Here is a 20,141-nt window from a genome sequence, read left to right on the forward strand (position 1 = left end):
GCGGTTACGAGCGCGTTGGGCGGCCCGGGGCGGTGCCCGAGGGTTGGGGCGCTGAGGGCGGGCCGCTGAGCTGGAGTGGGCTCGTGGGTAAAAGAGGGGCGAGATCAGGGAGCTGCGGAGGTGGAACGCTGGGATTTGCCGTTGTGCTCTCGGGGGAGATGAGAGCACGGTCCCCATCTCTGGAGGTTTTGCTTTGTCAGAGGAGAGATGGGGTGGGCAAATGAGGGGGCTGGTACCCTGTGCCCTCTGATTATTTTCTCTAGAGTTTGTGGCCTGCTTGCCATTCTCTTTTCAGGGACAGAGCCTGGAGCAGTGCAGCACTGCAGGCTTGTGAGATCAGTGTCTGGCTGTGGGGAGTGGAGTGGGCAAGGTGGTCAGTCTGTGAGCTCTGGCAGAGCTGTGTTTCTCAGTAGCTTTGTCTTTTGATCACATTGTTTATTGAAACTGTGCTAGAAACCCTCATAAACGTGTGGAATTCTCCCAAGAGCCGTCCTTTGGCAGCCCCCAGGCAAACGGCCCATCTGTGGCTGGTGGTTTTGCAGTTGGGGGTCAGCTGGCTCCAGCGTGGTCTGACCATACAAGCACCAGTGCTGGGGTGAGGGACATGGTGAGAGGATGGCAGCCTGGTGTGACATCAATTGAAAAGCCATTTAAACTGTTCTGAAGCATTACCCTGGTGTAAATCCTTGAAGAGCCCCCAAATTCAACATGCTTTTATGGGAAATAGCAGGGGGCTCTGTCTGGGCTCATACATCGTTGGTTGCGTAGTTACCAGAGCTCTGCTTCCAGAATCAGCTGACAGAGGGCTGAAAGTACAGACCCAGCGTAGGTTGTAGTTAGGTGAATTGGGAAGGTCACAGCAGTAAAGAAACCATTTCATTGTCTGCAAGCTGAACATGTAAACATTTCCAAATGTACTTTTTGCAAGCCAGTTCCAGCAAAAAGACTTAAACTGTTTGGTTCCCTTTCAAGTCCTTATTGGTTAGGAGCTAGATTATCAGACAGCTACACTCTGTAGGACTAAATCCACATTTAATTTGTTTTTATTTGCCTTTTGTTTCTCTTTGAGGCACTTAAGCACTTGTAGCTAAATAGCAGAACTCCAGGCAAGTACTATCTAGTGAGGACTACCTGTGACTCCATATGCTCTTGTATAGGTCATGTATGTGCGTAAGTGATTCCCGAGGTATTTTCTTTCTTCAGTGTGGCTACAGCATTATTCTGAAAGTGCTGATTTGTGTTATTTGGACAGAATGACAAGAAGTAGCAGAACTGCCTGGGTTTTATTCCTGGAGTAGGTACCCCCCCCCCCCCCCGTCAAAGCAATGGAAAGACAAAAGGTATTCATTTAAATACCTTGGTCAAAGAGGACAGGAAATACCTTTCCTTAGTCGAGCTTCTCCTGCTGGGTGAGAGTCAAATGGAGGGCTTTCAAGTCAAAAGATTGATGTTAGTGTGAGTCCCCACTAAGAGGAAAACAGGTTTTGTTTGTGCTTTTAAACTATTGCATTTTACAGGAAGGTTTTTTATCTTCTGATCTTTCATTATAATATGTGTTTTGTAATAGTGTGTTAGTGACTAATACACTTCTGAATGTGCTCTGAGCTCCCTGAGTTAATCTTCTGTTGCTCAGTTTTTCCTAACTCGAAAAAGACTTTTTTATTTGTTTATTTTTTTAGTATCTTAGAAGGACAGAGGTGGGGGTTAGGACATGGAGAGCAGTCTGTGAGGCTTTAATAACCTAAAGTGTGCTCTCTGCTTTAAATGTAGAGAATGCTATTTGTGAATACTGGTATCTGGTGTTAGAATGACTGATTTACGGCAGCTCTGGAGGAGATTTTGCAGGCTGTGGTGGTGATTTGGACTCGTATTAGTCCTGCTTGATGAAGCCAAACAACCTGAGAATGCTTACAGAACGAGGGACTGTTTGTTCTATGTTGTTAAGACCTGAAATGATCAGGAGTAGAGGTAACAGAGATGGAGTTAACTGCTGTGCTTCAGCTAGTGTTTTTGCCTTCCTCATTATATTACTGTGTCTTTGAGAAACAGCTGAGTTTCTTCTATTTAAGATGTTTTTTGCTGGCAGGTTGGATCTGACTCCTTTCTGAAAGGGCTGATTGAAGGGCACCAGGATCAGGTGAACTTCAGAACAGGTTTCTAGAGCTGTAAGAGAAGGCACCGCGTCACTGAGATACATGAACCTACAGCAACCAACAGCAACATGGATGACTGTTCCCCTCACGCCTCTGGGCTTTGTCTTTGCCACGAATGTAAACCCGCTGTTCATAGTACAGTTGCTGGAGTCAAAAGGTTGTTGGATTCCCCAGAGAAGGTTGAGGTCCTGCAGTCAGCTAAGAAAGGTTGTGTGTCAAGGCATGGTTCTGGCACTTCAGATCCATCAGAGAAATCGTTGTGCTCTTCCCCAGGCTCTGCCTCCTTTCAAGGTTCCTTGCACTTTCTGGATGATACTGGCCATGATGACCTTGTTGCCAGTTCTTCTGTGCCAAAATACGATGATGTAGTCATTTCTCTAGATATAACCAGATATTTTGGTGATAGTGATGACTCCTTGTTGGAACTGTCAGACGGTGAAGAAGGGAATTCTTCTTTCACTTACACTGAGGAAGAGATCCAGGAAATCCTGGCAGATGATTGTGTGGAATCTGAGCAGTGCCTAACTAGAAAAAGCAGTCTGAGCCAAAATATAAATGAAGAGAGTGAAAAGGATGAGAGCAGCAGCTACTCTGGGGCATCAGTCATCAGCGAAGATGCAAATGAAGAGTCAAAGATCGCAGAGAAACCAAATGACTCTGTGTCCAGAGAGTGTTTTTCAGTCAGCTCTGAATGCTCTCCTAGCCCTTTGAATGGAAGCGCCAGTTCGGATGAGAACCATCTGCAGTCAGCTCAGGTAACTCGCATGTTGTTTGACCTTGACATTCAGGAGCTTCTGAGTCTTAGCCCTATTCATGCTGATGATGTAGATGAGTCTCAGGAGGTCAATACTTTGGAGGAAGCTGAAAGAGAAGCTTCAGAAGGAATCATAAATGATTGCCTCGAGTATGCTAAAACTGATAGTAGCTGTGTTCTCGAAGACTCTTTAGAGGGGCTGATGTCTAATGACTGGCAAAGCCTGGATGTGGACGGCCTGGGAAAGACTCCCTTTACCAGCAAAGATGTGTCCCACTTCAGTGGTCATCCTGTGGGAAGATCCACGCCCTCTTCTGACCTGGCCCGTGACCAGAGGACAGCTGATGAGAGCTCAGCACCCGTGTTGCTGAGGTGTCCCATGCCACTTTCTGGAATCCTAAACCAAGAACTTCCCAAAGCAACAAAGAGCTGTTTTTCAAGGAAATCAGACTCTCTGGAGGATGATGAGGGGGAATCTACAGAAGCTGAGCAGCCATCAAACAGCATTAAAGTAAACACACATCTTAATTGTAACTAAAATTTTTTAATTCTGTTCCTTCGCTTTGTACTCACAGTAATGCCTGTATGAACACAAGTGTGCGTTTTTACGCAGTAAAGGAAGGTTGTTCGAGTAGATTGATTTTTATATAACTGTATAAGCAAGACTTACGTGGACTGATTCTTTTATTAGATCTTAATCCCTTTTTTCCCTTACATTTCTAGTTAAGTGATACAGCTGTAGGCCAGATTGAGCAAGAAGAGACAACCAGTGGGAAGAAGCCTGGCAAAGTTATTCCAGTGCCACAGGAGGTGGAAGAAAGGTAATTCCTTAGGAACCTCTAAATGTCTTTGCACTTTGAAAAACATCCCAGCAGTTTCCTAAACCAGTCTGGTTGGTCATGTGCTGCTGGTTTTATCTTTTTTTTTTTTCTTAAGATGCACTGAAATAGGAGGGAAAGTATTTAATGTTTTTCCTATGATACTGTAAGAGGGGGAAGAATATAGAGCTGGTCCAAATGGGAAAGAAGGTTGCAGGGCAGAAGAGGGTGTTTGTGCTGGTGTGGCTTGTTGGCCGCCCACCTTCTGGAGTGGTTTCCGGCAGATGGCAGCAGCAGAGCAGCTCCGGGTGCTGCAGAAGCCAGCCCTGCTCAGGATGGTTGGCTTCTCTCTGGTGCTCCTGGGCCTGGAGTTGTCAGTTGGTGGTTCTTTGCTGTGGCTGCTGCTGACCTGCTGCACTCGGATGTTCTGTGCGTTGTCGTTGCCAGTGTGGCTTTGATTAAGATGAAAAATCTGCTATTGAGGGCTTGCTGCAGGTTCCTGGCTTGTTAGTCAGGACAGCGACTTGCCAGTTCACTCAGCTGACACTCCTGCTTTGCTCTGTGTGTTACCTCTGCGGCTTTATTCAAATAAATATTTCTATTTTTCCAATCATAGACTAGTGCTACAAGAAGTTCATGCCTGTAATAGTTCTGCAGGGCAATTTCTGCCCCTCTATCTTCTATAACCTGATTTGACAAATTGTGTAAGAAAAAATTAACACTGTCTTTTATTTTAAAGACTGAATCAACGGACACGCATTTTGGAAGCGGAGCTGGGCCAGAGAAACATTTCTATCCAGACTGTGTGCATCTATACAAAGGAAACTGACTCCTACACCAAGTAACCCCCAGATGGGATGGGGTAAGGCTGGACTGGTGGGAGGGCAGAGTGGAGTATGGATACCATAGCAGGAGCCCTGGCTTGCTGCACTTGTATTCTTGGACATTTTGCATATACTTCTTTTTTAGAGGGAAATAAAATGACCTGCTACACTGGCTAGTGCTGCCTCCCACGGGGTTCCCATCCAGCAATCAATCTTGTTCCAGGACTGGTTCAGAGGAGTTTTGTAGCTCGGGGTACCTGTGAAACATTAGACAGGGCACTTGCTGCAGCAAATCAGGGATGCTCCCAAAACAGGCCCATGTTACCTGGAAAGAACAGAGCTGAGCTCTAGCTCGTTGTGTTGGGAGGTGACTTGTTCTTCTCAGTCCACAACTATGCACCCGGAATCTTTAGCTTAAGTGCTGAGATTTGGATTTACTACTGACACCTTCTACACATTGCCCCCACTCCGCAGTGTCATCCAAGATCTGTCGACTGTGGAGGGTTAAAGGAAGGTGTCTGTAAAGAGCAGGTATGGATATCAGCTGAAGAGCAGTATCTGATGGGTTGATAGGTAGAATTGGGATGTTCTGAAGGGCAAAGAGTCTTCTGGTAGCTTCCAGAGATGGCCTCCCACTGTGGTTATTCTGAGCGTTCATGGGCACAATAATTATCATTTCTTGAGAGTTATAAGAAGCTGACAGTTTTGTGCTCATTGCATGGAGCCTGCACTTATCTGGGCAGCACGAACAGCTGCATAGCCACAGGGCTGCTTTCCAGTGTATGAATACAGCATAAGTAATGCAGACAGGACTACGAAAGGAAAGCTAAAATGGCCTGTTTTCTCTTCCTTTCAAATTAAAAATGCAAGACGTATGTTCTGAGTCACAGAAAATCAGGCAAGAGTTCCAAATGAACAAGGCTGGTGAGTGAAAGAGATCTATTTTGCTGGGGAAGAACATTGTCTGTGATGCACACAATTTGATTTTCTTATTAGTGCAGACCTCTCTTATTCCAAATAGCTGTAGGCTTGGAATTCGGCCCGACAGACAGCGTGGGCTTTCCCAGTTGTCACAGAAAAACCTTCTTGGTGGGCTGACTTCGACCCTGTATGGTACTGCTGTGCACCTGGATCCACAGCAACGTCTTGTGTATCATTTGCGTGGGAGAAGCAGAAATGCAGAATGACTCCAAGAAATTCCTAAAGGAAAATAAGCAGGTTTCAAAGCCAGCAAGGGAATTCCCTTTAGGAAGTGATAACTAATATATTGCTGCTACAAATGTTTAGCTCTATTTTGTATTGTAAATCTCCTGGGGTTTGTCTTAGGGTAGTGTTTGACTTCACTATTCCCTCATCTACATGATCTATCTGCTCTTCCTTGTATCCTTTCTTTTGCTCCTTGCTCGTATATTGTCTGGGTGAATTACAGGCTGGCTACAGCAGAGGCTTTGTCTTTTCACTTATCTGCATGGTATCCTGCACTTGCAGGTTCTCTATGAATACAACTTTCTTAGATCTGTGTTGGGTGATTGTGCTAAAAGTTGTGCTGGCTAGGACATGTGTGATCTTTGAACATCAGCTAGTTGGAAGAAACCCTTTTGTACTCTGTAAACTTCTGATACCTAACCATCTCAAGTGAGTTGGGAGATAATCCGTGTTTCTGGTTGTGCTTCCTCTCATTCTAGTTTCTAGAGGATATTCAATCTGAATAGATAAAATTATTTGCAGCCTCCCATTGGAATCTAAATGCTTCTGAAGCTGCGTTGCAGCAGATGTAAAAATGAGATGCGCTTTGAACATCTGCTTGAAAATGGGTGGCTGAAACTGATAATTGACCACAAAAGATTTCTGCCAGCTGACCATTTGTTTGCATTCACACTTCATGATTGCCCTTTATCCAACAGTAAACAGAATCATATCCTTCTTGATAAGATCCTCCTCGGCAATTCTGGTTGGTTCAGTCAGAAGTAATGAGGCTCCTGCTTTTCTAACCATGACTCTTGGCACTGGGTGTTAGCACTCTGCTGCTTAGGTTTGTCCTCAGCGGCGTACATTGGCCAACACTGGAGGGATGTGCCATCCCGAGGGACCTTCACAGGCTTCAGTGGCTTGTGCAAACCTCCTGAAGTTCGACAAGGCCAAGGGCAAGGTCCTGCCCGTGGGTCAGGGCAGCCCCAAGCACAAACACAGGCTGAGTGGACTGAGAGCAGCCCCGAGGAGAAGGACTTGGGGGTGCTGATGGTTGGAAAACTGCCTGTGAGGCAGTAATGTGCACTCGCAGCCCGGAAAGCCAACGGTGTGCGGGGCTGCACCCAGAGCAGGGTGGGCAGCAGGGCGAGGGGGGGATTCTCCCCCTCTGCTCCACTCTCGAGACCCTCCCCTGCAGTGCTGTGTCCAGCTCTGGGGCACCAACAGCAGAAGGACACGGACCTGCTCGAGTAGGGCCAGAGGAGGCCATGGAGATGCTCAGGGGGCTGGAGCCCCCCCTGTGAGGACAGGCTGAGAGAGTTGGGGGGTTCAGCTGGCGAAAAGAAGGCTCCGGGGAGACCTTAGAGTGGCCTCCCAGGGCTGAAAGGGGCTGCGGGAAAGGGGGGAGGGACTCTTGATGGGGGGAGGAGGGGATAGGGTTAGGACTAGGGGTGATGGTTTTAACCTGACAGAGGTCAGATTTAGATTAGATCTAGGGAAGAAATTCTTCCCTGTGGGGTGGTGAGGCCCTGGCCCAGGCTGCCCAGAGAAGCTGTGGCTGCCCCCTCCCTGGAAGGGTTCAAGGCCAGGTTGGACGGGGCTTTGGGCAACCTGGGCTGGGGGAAGATGTCCCTGCTCACAGCAGGGAGAATGGAACTGGGTGGTTTTTAAGGTCCCTTCCAACCCAAATTTATGATTTTTAAATGGGCAGGGGAAGGACAGACTTAACAGGAAAAACATTTCCCTTTCTAAACTTAGCCTTCTCTTGGTTTCCACCCAAACATCTGTACTTCAGGAGATCTGATTTCACAGGTCATTACCATTGCAGTTATGCATATGGGATAGTGCTTGTACCACCTGCTGCTCAGCCAAGTATTCTCTTGTTATTTGGAGCAGGATCATGCTCAGCCGAGTCCTGCACCCCCAGGTTTGTCCTGTCTGACCTCCAACCACTGCTTTCTGAGTGCTTTACCTAGCAGAACTCTACCAGGAGTTCTCCTTGAGGTGGTTTGTTTGGTGGAGGTTTACAGTGCTTAGCAATTTTATCAGACTTCTTATGACCTGGGTGAAACTGGATAAATTATTTTCTTGGATCCTTCTTGAGTCAAAGAGAGAGGAGGAGGGAATACCTTATAGTCACAGACCATCTGGGCTTACTGTAATAACAAAGATCAGTATCTTTAAAAGACAGGCACACTAGGTTTAAGGTGATGGAAAGGGAAAATAGTATAAGGGAACATATGGAGAAACAAGTTGGTGAAATATAAATGAATGCTGTGCTAGCAGACTCTGCCTTGAAAGAGTCTGGTCTGATTAGTACTGAGCTGGCTGAGGAAAAAAACTTTAATCTTCAAACAGTTCTTACCTGCCCAAACTCATTTTGCTTGAATGGAAAACATGCAGGGAAGGTACAGGACTTGGGCTGTGCTGACATACAGGAGGAATTACATTTATGGCTCAGCCTAGGAGGGAGATTTCACTTCAAAGCAAATGAAAATCCACCTACAAACCCTAAATTTCAAGAGGGATGTGAGACAGGGTTTGGAGTAGGGGACAGGGTAGGAACTGGTAAAGCAGATTGCAAGGAGGCTTATGGTGAGGGGAGTGGGCAGGAGGTGCCTGTTCTTAGCAGAGTGTGATACTCCCCAGTCTGCATGACTGGTCCAGGGTCTTCTCTTGTGGCAAACCACATGGCTTTGATAATCAGGGCTCCTGGTTTCTACACGAGGGTGGAATTTGCCTGAAAATCTCATCCTAAATCTGTAGTTTGATCTCAACTGTTGTGGTAGGATGGGGGATGGACTGTGCTTTAAGAGAGAGAAATCCAAACGTTTTAAGTTCTGTTCCATGGCAGTTGAGTTTATCTAGGGTGTCATCATCCCCTTTCCTCATGTGTGGTGGCCATAAGGATTCTGAGGTGAGGCGCTGTGATAATAGCTCTCCCCAAATACTTGATGGGGTTGGCCTGCTCCTGCAACTCTGCCTCTTGTAGAGGAGCTCAAACCTCTTACTGGAGCGAAGCACTCGTGAGTCTTGGTGGAAGTTTGCACAGCTTCTTGTCTTCCCTCAGATGCAGGGGGTGAAGGGTGCACCCCTGACAGTGAGAAATGACCCCTCTCCTGTTTCCATGACCCATTTGAACTGTGAATGAGAATGGCAAGGGAGGGGGACTTCTATATAGGAAGGCTGAGAATTTGTGAGAAGTTGTGATTTCTTCTAGTCACGCACACATCTCGCATCAGCTTACTGCAGACAGTGTGAACTGTGGTGTGATGGTGAGTTTGCCTTTTGTTAGCTGACAAAGTGCCTCCCTTCTTCCTAAACAATGCAGCCTGAAAACATGATTTTTTCTGAAATCTCTTCTAGAAGTATCTTTATTTTGACAAAAAGTTACTCCTTTGGGTAAATAAAAGCTGATAGTGCAGTTTATGAAGGAGACCTGGATTTGCTCAAGAGACTCTGTGTTCCCTGGAAAGGAGGAAGTGTAATGCAGAACTGTGAGTCTCATTAATCACATGACTGCAGTGGCAGGATGGAAAAACCTTTGAGTTTTGACTGGGCAAGGACACACGCTGTTCTGTACTGAGAGCACCTGGCAGCAGTGGACTCCAGCAAGGGCAATAGTCCAAGGAAGTTGCCTTGCACTGAGCAAGTACCTGTTCTGAGTGAGCAAAAGGGCAAATGCTACAGCAAGGTTGGAGTTACTGGTCACTTTGTACTTTGTGACACGAATTCAAGGATTCTTCCATTGTATTGAACCATCTCTATCTAAAAATTCTCTATGCAGGCTCTTCAGAAGTGCGATTTTGAGTGGAGGGGATTGTTCTGTGTGCCCAGATAGCACTGGCTGCAAGATCAGGAAGGAGTATTGGAGCACTCGAGTAATGAGTGGAGGTTTGGTGCTCTGTGACCTGTGTAACTCTGACCTAGGAAGACCTCTTGGAAGCGAGCAGCCTGTATGATCCAGTCACGACACAGCTTTTTTCAACTTTACAATAAATATATGTTGAGGTAACACAGGTATCTCCCCAGCTGTTGGCATGACCACATTGCTTTTCTGGCTGGAGACCTCTCTGGTCACGGGCTGCTCTTGCTGAGTGACTGCTGCAGGAAGGAAATTCTCCGTGTTGTGGATGTGATGACCCTGTGCCAACCAGATGTTCCTTCTCCAACTGGTTTTGATGCTCTTTTTTGCAGGAGTGACCCCTGTGGTAGTTTGTGCTCCTTCAGATGGGTCTGCAGGTTATAAATGCGTTTTCCTGAGTTATGCTGATGCCTGTGGAAAAAAAAAAAGTGATGGAATTTTCTTTTTTTCAAAATGCAGAAGGGGCAGAGTAGCCTCTAATGATCAGAAAAGCTTTGTAACACTCTGAGGCCTGGAGATAACCAAGCTCATAGAAATGTAATTTGTTTTTTATCTTGCTCCTGTAAGACTGCTTAAAGTTTGTGGTGTTTTGTCTTGTTATTTCAGAACATGCTTAGATATAACAAATGAGAGAGTATTTCATGTGTGTACAGCACTTCGTGAGGAAAATTTGCTGCTTTAAACTGCTTTGTAGCCCATCCTTCAGCCTTCTCTGCTGGGCCAGGGCCAGGGAGCTTTGCAGAGAAGGTAATAAAGCACAAGGCAGTGTTCCTGAAAGGATGGTCTTTACTCACATTGTTACTTACCAAGGTGCCTTCTTAGAATGTGGGTTCTTTTTTAAAACAAGAAAAATAGGTACCAGCTGCAAAACCCTAGGAAGGAAGAAGGCTTTTTCAGGGAAGATGCTGTTCCAGCCTCTCATACATGTGCTTCTCTTGTGTTCGTTTGAACTATTTTACTTACTTTTGCAGAAACGACCCAAGGTCCAACAAGAAACCTACCCAAAGGTACGGCTTTACACGGTGGGTGAGCAGGAACTTGGTCAAACACCATGATTTCTAGAGCATTCCTGACCATGTCCAGCACAGCCCTGTCACAGCCTTTCCTGACGTTTGATGTTGTGCCGAAGGACTGTGCTGGTTCTTGTTCTGCATTTGGATTTGTTTGTAATTGTTCTGGTTTTGAGTGGTTTGTGTTTTGACAAGTTGCTTTTATGTTTTTATGATCTGTTTTTAAGAAGTCTGATGGAAGTTTCTGTGTTTTAGAAATGTTTGGAACTGGTTTTGAAATGCAGTTTAAATGCGGTGTGGTTTGTGTGGGTAACTTCTGTATTTTACATCAGTGTTACTCTTTGAACTGCAAACAGCCTCTTCATAGTAGGTAGCAAATGTAGTTGGTGTTCAAGAGGTAAGATTGCATGTTGGATGTGAGGATGTAATATTTCAATGATGGAAACCGGGAAATGTGCTTTGAAGTGGAAAAACTTTTCTTTAAAGCTTGCTCTTAAACCTTGGCACTAAATCTCCTACAGCGATTGAATAACATTAAGTTTGAAATTGTAAAAAGAGCTTGTGGCTGCTGCCATCCTCCATTTGACAAAGTTGTGTTAGTTTACTGTAAACTCAGAAGCAGCTGTTGATTTACCTGGTTTGGTTATGTCTTGTCTTGTTCTGTTGTTTCTGTCCCCGAAAAGTTTGCCTTTTTTGATTGTTCTTGTTTCATTTGTAATTTTTCTTGTAAAAAATGTTTCATGAGGTTTGCCCTTCAGTTTATAAATACTTTGCACCTGTTAGATGTAGTTTTCTTTTTTTGCTGTGTTACCTCCTTTCACTTGCCTGCCTTCCAGACTGCCCAGAAGAGTGTGACCTCATGTTCTTTTAAACTACCGGTCTCTCTGCTGCCTCCATCTCCTTCTCTAACAGACCGTAGAAACTCCAGGTTATTTGGAGGACTTGTAAAACAGACATGGGCTGATCTTCTGCAAAATGGCTCTTTCCAGGGGTGTTGGCAGGGCCTGCACAGGCTTTATGAACCCTTTAGGCGTTTATATGTGGATTTCAGAGAGCAAATTAGGTTTATTCATGGAGAAAATTGTACTATATTTTAATTATAGTAATTTGAATCTTTTGGTGACACTTTTGGCTACAGTGATTTTAAGGAAATAAAGTTTAGGTACGGTACTAATGCATTCCAATGCTGTGGTTCATATATTTTGTTATTTTGCCCTTCCGTAGCACCTTTCAAATCTGGAACAGGACAGGAGGAAGCAGCTTTAAAAAGCGGGCAAAGTTTGTCACTGTCCTAGATGTGCAGTGACTGAGGCACCGAGAATGGAAGTAATTTGTCCAAGGAATAAGCAGTGAAGCTTGGAACAGAGCCTGGTACTGCCTGACTGCACCAACTCCTAGATAATATTGCCTCTGTTAACGGAGTAATCCATATACAACAATTTTGTGGGCTGGGGGGATGTCTTTTTTTTTTTTTTTTTTCCTGATGGGTTGTACAGGCATGGCTAGTGCATGCCCAGTGTTAGGGCTTTGTGTTGATAGCTGATCTTCTCCAGTTAATAATATGTTCTTAATGCCAGCACAGCCTCTCATGTGACTTTTACCACTGTAGATTTTGCTTGCAGAGAGTCTTTCATAGAAAGAAAAGGTGATGTCCCTTGGCAGCCATTGATTGGGTAGTGTGGGGGTTATTAGCACATGGTTGTCTTTTAAACCAGTGAATCCCACATATTAAAACTGAAGAGACATCTCTGAAAAAGGAATCGTTTACTTGTTGTTCTCAGGGCAATTTTATGTGCTGTCCAGGTTGTTGTCGTATCTGTGTAGTCCACCTGCTAACACACATAAATGAAGGAAGATGATTTGCTTCGAATCTCCCTGTTCCAGGCAGTTTGAAGAGGCAAGTGGGACAGCAGGAGCCTGACTGCCAAGGCTATTCCCCCCTCCCTTGTGAAAGCAGACTTTATCTGATACTAAACTGCTAACAGACTGGCTCTGTGAAGGCCCAGAAGTAATGCAGGCCTGGTGGCAGCTGTTGCAGTCACATACTGCTGGGATAGTGAAGCTCTGTCTCAGCCAGTGATCGATGGTTGCTGCTGATCAGCAATGATAAAACGGAGCAGGAAGACCACAGGCAGTCTGGTCCCTTTGCTGTGCGTGAGGAGGTGTTGCCTTTTATGCATTCAGTGATTTCCATGCTAGCTGTCTTGATTTTTGTTATATATCTGTATGAGATTATTATTAAGTGATGCATAGCATTCAGGATGTTATTAGCCTTCTTTTTAAAGCAGGCATTCTGTTGCCAGTTCAGCCATGCTGAAAAAACAAAATTATTCTGGACAGGCAGCACCTTACCGTGACAGCAAGATGGTGTGTCTACGTGTGCTGTGTCTCAGACCAGCTTCTCTGTGCTGGAGGACCTCGGGCAGAAGCGGGTGCCTCCTCCCAAAGGGGTGTTTTGTGGCCTTTGTGGATGTAAATCTCTCATGTGAATGAACACTGCTGTGGAGCTGCTCCGGGCTTTGTAAAGGCTTTAGGCTTCTGGGCAGCCTTATTGCTGAAGATTTCATTCTTTGACATTGCAACCGTGATTTGTATACGCTGAACTGTAGAGATACTGCAAGGGGAGGGAGAGATTGTGTATTTAGCTTTTGTGGAAGGATATGTTGCATGTTTGCTGCTGAAGTGTAGCCAAAGGCTCTGTTCCTGATTTTTCTCTATATTGGAATCCAGCAACATCAGATAAGACTGGAAGAGACTGTTTTGTGCAAGCCCTGCGTGAGCTCTGTGATGAAATATCTTACAATTAAAAATTTAATAATGTTCGTCAAGGTATTTTAGTCTAACAGCAGTGGCTAGAAAACAGGGAGTCTGAAATTAAACTACCTCGTAGCTTTTTCTGCTGTCCTCTCAAAAGCTAACCAGCTCATCCCTACTTTTGTGCTGCAAGGTAATTCTAAGCGGAAGAAATTATGTCCTGAGACAAGAAACAGTGGAAGCTGATAATATTCCCCCTTTGGTTTGAGAGGATGTCTAGTAACATGCTGCTTGCATCCCCTGCAAACCAGGTCTGGGCGGTATAAATAGATTATGTTTGGCAGTTGGTGGCACTAAGTGTGGGGGGTTTTACCAGTTAAAAAGGACAGCAATGTGCTGTGAAGTGTCAAATGGCATCGTGGGGCTATGTCATTATTGCCACTCAGTGACTCTGCATCCAGTGTGCTCAGATTGCAAGCAAAAAGGTGCTTTTTCTGGCTGCCAACTTTACTGACTCCATCTGGGATCTAAAATTCAAGCTGTGTCTTTCCTGGCTCCGTCGCTAATAATAAAGATTCTTCATTTGGAACTTAGTTAAACAAAACTGATGCTGATGCATGAGCTGAAAGAGAATTCAGCTTTCTTTCCTTGAGATGTGTGGGCTAAAGCACTAACAAGTAGGAACATAATAATTTTAATCTAGAAGGTTATCAGACAATTTAATAGACACCAGCTTTGTGGAGGAAAAAAAAAGGTATTTTAGCATAACAAGCATGTTGATCGTACAGCTTTTCAACAAATGCTCGAAAGCTGATTGAATTTGGTCAGCTAGGCTTCTGCTTCCAGACTAGCCAGTAATAGCTCATTACATGTTGTTAGGAAGCTTTTCTGCAAATCTGGGGAAATTACATTTGGTATAACATATGGTATAATCTTCAACTCTCCTTGGGAAGTGAAGTCTGACTACTCAGTCAATGAATTGCCATATTTTTATCAGCAAAATGGATGTGCAGCTGTGACATACGCTTTTGAGTGATGTAACCTTTAATGTCTTTGGCAAATACCCGCATTAGCAGTCTGTTCCTCTCCATTTACATCTCCTCCAGAAAGTCATTACCAGCTGAGATTATACTAACACTTTCTGTCGTGTAGGTGTTTCCTCCTCTGATGCTATTGAACTGTCAGGGAATAAAATGCCTAATGTTCTCATTTTCCTCCGAGGAGACAGAGAACAGAGCTTGTGCTGCTGCTTGTTGTACAGAGGGAGGTGGTGCGAAGTGTATGGCGCTGTGTGTTGTGAGTTGGAAGGACGTGCTGTGCAGGATTGTTTGCTCCACACCGCCTCCTGCGGCTCCATTTTACTAAAGTCGTGGGGGAGGAATATATTGGCTAAATTATTTTTTGTAGGCATAATATTACAGTGCTTTGAAAGGGTGGAGGCAAGCGGTGCTTCGCTTTAAACACGCACTGCGTATATTGGCAAAGGGTTCTGTTTTCAGCTTCTTGCTCCTTATTGTGCCCGTTGCCTCCGCTCGCTTGATTCTTGGAAATCAATGGAATCAGTCCCCAGGGGCTGCGTGGCATCGGCAGAGCTGGCCGCAGGGCTGCTTTCCTTTGCTTTTTTTTTATGAGATCAACAGAGAATCAGTTCTTGCAGGGCGCTCTGGGATCCCTGTCGTGCCAGCCCACTCCCACTTGCTGCTTTTTAGTATTTATTGAAGCCTCTCTTCCCTAGCTCCTGCCTCCAGCAGTCGGGCAAAAACATGCAGGGAAATGTGGGCGGCCTTTAGGGTGCATTCTTCTGTGGCCCAACACGACTTCCCTCATCGCTGTCTTGTTTTTTTTTTTTTTCTTGATCTCTTCCCTTTATTGACGCTCAGGAGTATCTTTTGGCAACTGCTGATGAGAAGGAGGTATCTCTAGTTCTAAAGATGGGCTTAGGCTGGAGGTCACACAGGCCCGGAGCCTGAATGGCATCTCACTGATGGGTTATGGTGGAAGCTGATAACCAAAACAGCAGTTAAAGCTTTGATGTTTATGACCCATGGTTATGACTTATGAAAAGTAGCATCTTAAGTAACGTTCTTCTCCTACAATGGGAAACGCCTTTTCCTAAAGTGTGAACTTAACGGCATCAATTCAGAGTTGCTAAAAACATTTCCTTGAAGAGAATCACTTGAATTGGATAGCTTGGAGTCCATCTCTGGTGAGTTGTGTTGCTGCCAGCCTACATTTGTTTCTTCTAACAGCATTATTACCTTACTTTTAAAGCCTGCAGTTATGGAACATAATGATAACCCTCTTACCTCCTGACACATTATGGCGTGAATACTTAACTCTGGGCATACACTGGCGCTTTACAATTTAATTCTTCCAAACAAGGAGTGAGCACGCTTCGGTTAGGAAAGAAATAGTTTAAACCTGTCACTAGGGAACCACAACAGTTACTGTAAAAAAAAAAAAGGGATATGGCCTGAATTCCCAGGGACAACTGGCTTTTAAAAACAGACACACAACCCCCCACCCCCCAAACCTGCTAAATTACCAGGCTGGATTTCCTCACTGGCAGGCTTCTGAGGGCTGCTTGCTTGGCTGTCTGCTCAAGGATTAGGAGAGAGCATCTCCCTTATCGTTTTGCACATGCTGTACCATCTGTCCTAAATCTCCCTTTATAGGGGTATGGATTCCAAATGACATTTCTTTCTTAGGAGATAAGACATGTCTGAAGATTCTTGCTAGGTATGGCTGTAGTGCTATTTATGTTGCAAGGGTTTGTTTTGTTTTTTTTTTCCCCTTGTTCTGCAGCCAGAGTGAACTTTGGTGAACCTTTCTGGTTTTCTACACCCAGACACTGAGAAAACATTTCATGCTGTAGTCCCTGGGAAATACAAAGTCCCCCTGTTCTATTGTGTGTTTGCTGCACAAAGCAGGTGAAGATGAAATATTACTAAATTCAGATGTTAAAAGGACACAAGAGATGACTTTAATCTTTTATTGTACATTATAAAATGTTTATTGCTCTGTCTGTATCAGAGGTGTTGACCTCTCCCTCTTGGTGATGGAGTATGTTTTGGCAAAGGATCCACTGAAGAGACCTTTGGGGTTGGCCTGCCTTCTGAAACCAGCACAAGGGAAGCCCTTGCTTGTTCACCTACACAGCTGCAAGCAGACTTCCTAGTGCCTTTCTCTCAAATCAACTATTTTAGAAAGGCTGGTGACAGTGGAAGAGGATTGATGGCTGAATTCTGTTACTACCAGCCCATTTCTTTGCAGGGACTCTTAAACCAGGCTCATCTGAGTGCAGGTTTGTTGTAATGAGATTCAAACCCTACTCAGGCCAACCTATTTGATGGAACAAGTAGGACCTTGCCTCATCCCCTAGTGTGCATATGGAGTGGTCTTGTGGAGTAAATAAATAAATACAGACACCCCACAGCACATGACAAAGAGTAAATCTTTTCCATGTGATGGACTTGCATCTACCAGCTTCCAGAGCACCAGCAATCCCGGGGATCCTGTCAGCTTACAAACAGCAAGCACTGAATAAGAGAGAGGAGAATGGCAGCCCCTTTCCCGTTCGTCATTAGCCTTGTCCTGAAGGGCTGCCTCCAGCAGATACCCGGCATTACAATGTCACAAAAATAGTGCAGACAGGACGTGTAAGGAGAACCAGACCTTCCCGCAGGAACCCTACTAGAAGAAGCAATTTAAGAACTTAAGCCCTCAGAAAAAGGTCCCTTAGGCAAGAGCCTTTCACAATAAATAGCTATTGCCACTGGAGACCTTGCATAGCAACCGGTATCGTGAGTTTTTTTTCTTTTTTTTTTTTTTTTTGCTGACTGGCTACATTTTTATGGACCTTTTTTATCACACTGGTGGTGGACTCAGGCCCAGCTGAAAATACCATGAAGAAAATGGTTGAATTTTATCCTGGAAGCTAAATAACAGCTTCTGGTGTCCCCTCATACTGGTCTGTGCCTCGGTGTTCGGCGTGCCCCGATTATCTGAGATGAAGAGCACCAGTGTGAGAGAGGAGAGACGGCAACAGTGGAGACGTGTGCTGCAGCCTAACTGGAGAACAACCAGGGAGGTTCTCACAGTGGGAATGGAAACTGGGGTATGCCTTTTTTTCTTTTTTTTTTTTTTTTTTTTAAAAACCCAACACACATCAATGGAACAAAGCAAGCTGGGAGCACACAGCAACCAAAATCCGGTTGCTAGTTGCGTCTGTGATGAGCTTTCCTCCTTTCTTGCTTGGAGAGGAGTGACGGTGACTGATGCCTGAGCTCAGGTTAATACTGTCAGGATGTAGTGACAGTGAGACAAAACAAAGATACAACGAAACCTTGTACATTTCCAAAGACAGGAAAATTGTTCCAGAAGACTGAACGTGAGGGTGGAGAGGAGTGAGTGAGAAGTTGCTCCAGCCCAGGTGATTCACGAGTCCAGTACAGGATCACCGGCAGCAGCTGTCTCACTGATGCTTTTCCATCCTAATTGTTTGTTTGGGTTTCAGGGTTGGTTTTTTTTGCAGGATTTCTCTTTCTGGCCAGATGTTTTGCAGAACACAGACAAGGAGGTGTGTGCCAACAAGTGACAATCACTAGGTCTCTTTCTAAATTGCTCCAACAATATTTCACCTCCCTAGTCATCAAGGCTCAGAGGCAGAAAGTGAGAGTGAGGAATGGAGTCCATCTATCAGCTGGCAGGCTGTCACGCTTCAATGATATTCACTGAGGGCTTGTTTTTTGGAAACTAGAAGAGAAGAGGAGACAAAGGGAGAAAGGAATTGCTAGAGAGGGGAAAAAAACCAACATCAGAGATGGGTGCAGTGTGCTGCTCAGTTTTTAGTTTTCTGAAAACTCTTCTTCCCATCCCCTCAGGATAATGACAAAGTTGAGGCTTTAGGGTTGCATGGTTCATTGCTGTCTGCTTCTGGATGAGTGTGAATTAGTGGGCTGTTTCAAATAATAAGTAAATGTGAAGTGGTTGGGGGTGTGCCAGAGTACAAGTTGGGAATAGAAACACAAGAAAGTTAAATTAGTTGAAATAATTTGGTATAAATTGCAGGCTTGAGTCCGCTGGCATTACAGATACGGCAGCCCTTTCACATCACGTGTATTACCAGCCACGCTCCTGCTGATCAGTTAATTCAGTTAATTGCAAGAGTAATATCCCCTTTACCACATGCACCTAAGGGCTGCTGCGGGGGCAAGGACCCAAGCAGCTCAGGGCCTGCAGCGTCGCTCAGTGCATTTTTCTTCCAGAGATATTCAGATATTTCAGAAATACGAATTGAAATGTGTTTTACTGATGGACATGCAGGCTGATCCGGAGGTGGGAGCGAAGTGCTGGTGTCCTGATGTGTCTGGCCGGCTCAGACCACTAACGAAGCCGTGGTACTGGCGTGCGTGGATGTGAAGGGGTGTTTCCTTTCTGCATCCCGACTGGAGGGATGCAGAAACAGAGGCTGCTTTTTGGGTAATTTAGCTGAGGCCCTGCTGGAAGCTGATTGTTTGCCCTGTGTCCCCCCTACACTGCGTGCCAGCAGCTCTCACCTTGCTGCGGAGGAGCCCTCCGCTCTGGTGCTCAGGAGTGCTGTTCTCCGAAGCGCTCTTGACTTTCTCCTTGCTGTTATTTGGCTCGTTGTCTTTGATGATATCGTATTGTCTGCAAAACAGGGCGATCACCCCTAACAGGAAAAAGCATTAGTGATCACACAAATGAGCTCGGCCCCTGGAGTCTGCAGGGATCAAGAGATCCTTTGCTTGCCAACTGGCTTTGTACCTTCTGGCAGAGATCTCAGCAGCATTCACAATTGCTCCTAAGGATCATTTTCTAACATGGCTAGTCAGCCCTCTGGCTGTTTTCTTCTCAGTGCCTAGTTCCATGCTAAACTAGTTAGAAGGATAGAAGATTAATTATATTCCAGCTTCCCTGTCATTAAATGGGACAAAGCGTTGTAAGCCTCACGTTTGGATAGCAATCAACACTAACTGTGGGGTTAAACGGGATCTTTGCTTTGCAAACACGTGAGCTCCTGGAATTTCTGTTTTTGTGAAAACGTGTCCTCTAATCTTTCTCCTCTGGGGTGAAGAGAAGGAGTTGGAGCTGGCAGATGAGAGGCAGGTACTGTACCTGCCTGCATGTGATACAAGCCAGGGCCTTTTGAGCAGCAGGACAACATCTGCAAATATGCAACAGTGACGACAGCAAAGCTGCCAGTGGAAATTTCCTCCCACACAGGCAGGCACATGAAGAGAAAAGCAGGGACAGCCATGATACGTAAGAAGACTGCAAATGTCCTTCTTGGAAGCTTTTATATGACATTTTGACCAAATAACTTCTCTGCCTGCAGATTCCAAACACAGAGGCTAAGACAACCCAGGCAGATGCTGCTTCTCCCTTACTGAAAAAATATTCCAGCTCTCCTAATAGCAAAACACATGTAAAGCTTTCACCAGATCGTCACAAACTGCTTTACAGAGTGAGATGTTGTTATGGCAGCTGCCCCCAGGTGTGTATACACAGTGGTCCAAATTCTTCCTTGCGTATGTGAACAAATGGCTGATCCTAGGAGAATAGGTTAACATCTGCCACAGTCACACCTCCTGTGAGTTCTGATGGTAAAACTGAGGCACGAAGAAGCAAAGTGCTTTGAACAGTACCAGAAATAGAGACAGCACAAGAGCTTGACTCTTGTCTCAGCTCAGGGCCCTGGGCACAGACAGGTTCCAGTCTGCAGTAGAGAGATTTTTTTTCCCCCCCCCCCCAC

At 45.3% G+C, this 20,141-nt stretch overlaps 2 protein-coding genes across 6 annotated transcripts in view; one reads left to right on the top strand and one right to left on the bottom strand.

The window, feature by feature from the left end:
- Window positions 1-1,336: 1,336 nt before the first annotated feature.
- S100PBP (S100P binding protein) overlaps window positions 1,337-20,141 on the top strand; it is a 29,568-nt gene continuing 10,763 nt past the window's right edge. Inside the window, exons 1-5 of one of the 5 annotated variants that reach the window (XM_026863283.1) lie at window positions 1,337-1,409; window positions 2,087-3,418; window positions 3,631-3,728; window positions 4,465-4,587; window positions 10,574-10,856. In XM_026863283.1, the coding sequence (XP_026719084.1) occupies window positions 2,222-3,418; window positions 3,631-3,728; window positions 4,465-4,570 (1,401 nt within the window). In that variant the 5' untranslated portion in view covers window positions 1,337-1,409; window positions 2,087-2,221 and the 3' untranslated portion in view covers window positions 4,571-4,587; window positions 10,574-10,856. Of the gene's footprint in view, window positions 1,410-1,838; window positions 1,969-2,012; window positions 3,419-3,630; window positions 3,729-4,464; window positions 4,588-7,549; window positions 7,575-10,573; window positions 10,857-20,141 lie in introns of those variants that run through there. The other 4 variants (XM_026863282.1, XM_026863284.1, XM_026863281.1 and 1 more) reach the window with 4 other exon arrangements.
- FNDC5 (fibronectin type III domain containing 5) overlaps window positions 17,151-20,141 on the bottom strand; it is a 7,445-nt gene continuing 4,454 nt past the window's right edge. The window contains exons 4-5 of the mRNA XM_026863286.1: window positions 18,925-19,058; window positions 17,151-18,121 (exon numbers count right to left, since the gene is read on the bottom strand). Of these exons, the coding sequence (XP_026719087.1) occupies window positions 18,080-18,121; window positions 18,925-19,058 (176 nt within the window). The 3' untranslated portion in view covers window positions 17,151-18,079. The remainder of the gene's footprint in view (window positions 18,122-18,924; window positions 19,059-20,141) is intronic.

The sequence above is a fragment of the Athene cunicularia genome (genome assembly GCF_003259725.1).
Source record: "Athene cunicularia isolate RWA chromosome 23 unlocalized genomic scaffold, athCun1 chr23_part1, whole genome shotgun sequence".
Classification (NCBI taxonomy): domain Eukaryota; kingdom Metazoa; phylum Chordata; class Aves; order Strigiformes; family Strigidae; genus Athene; species Athene cunicularia.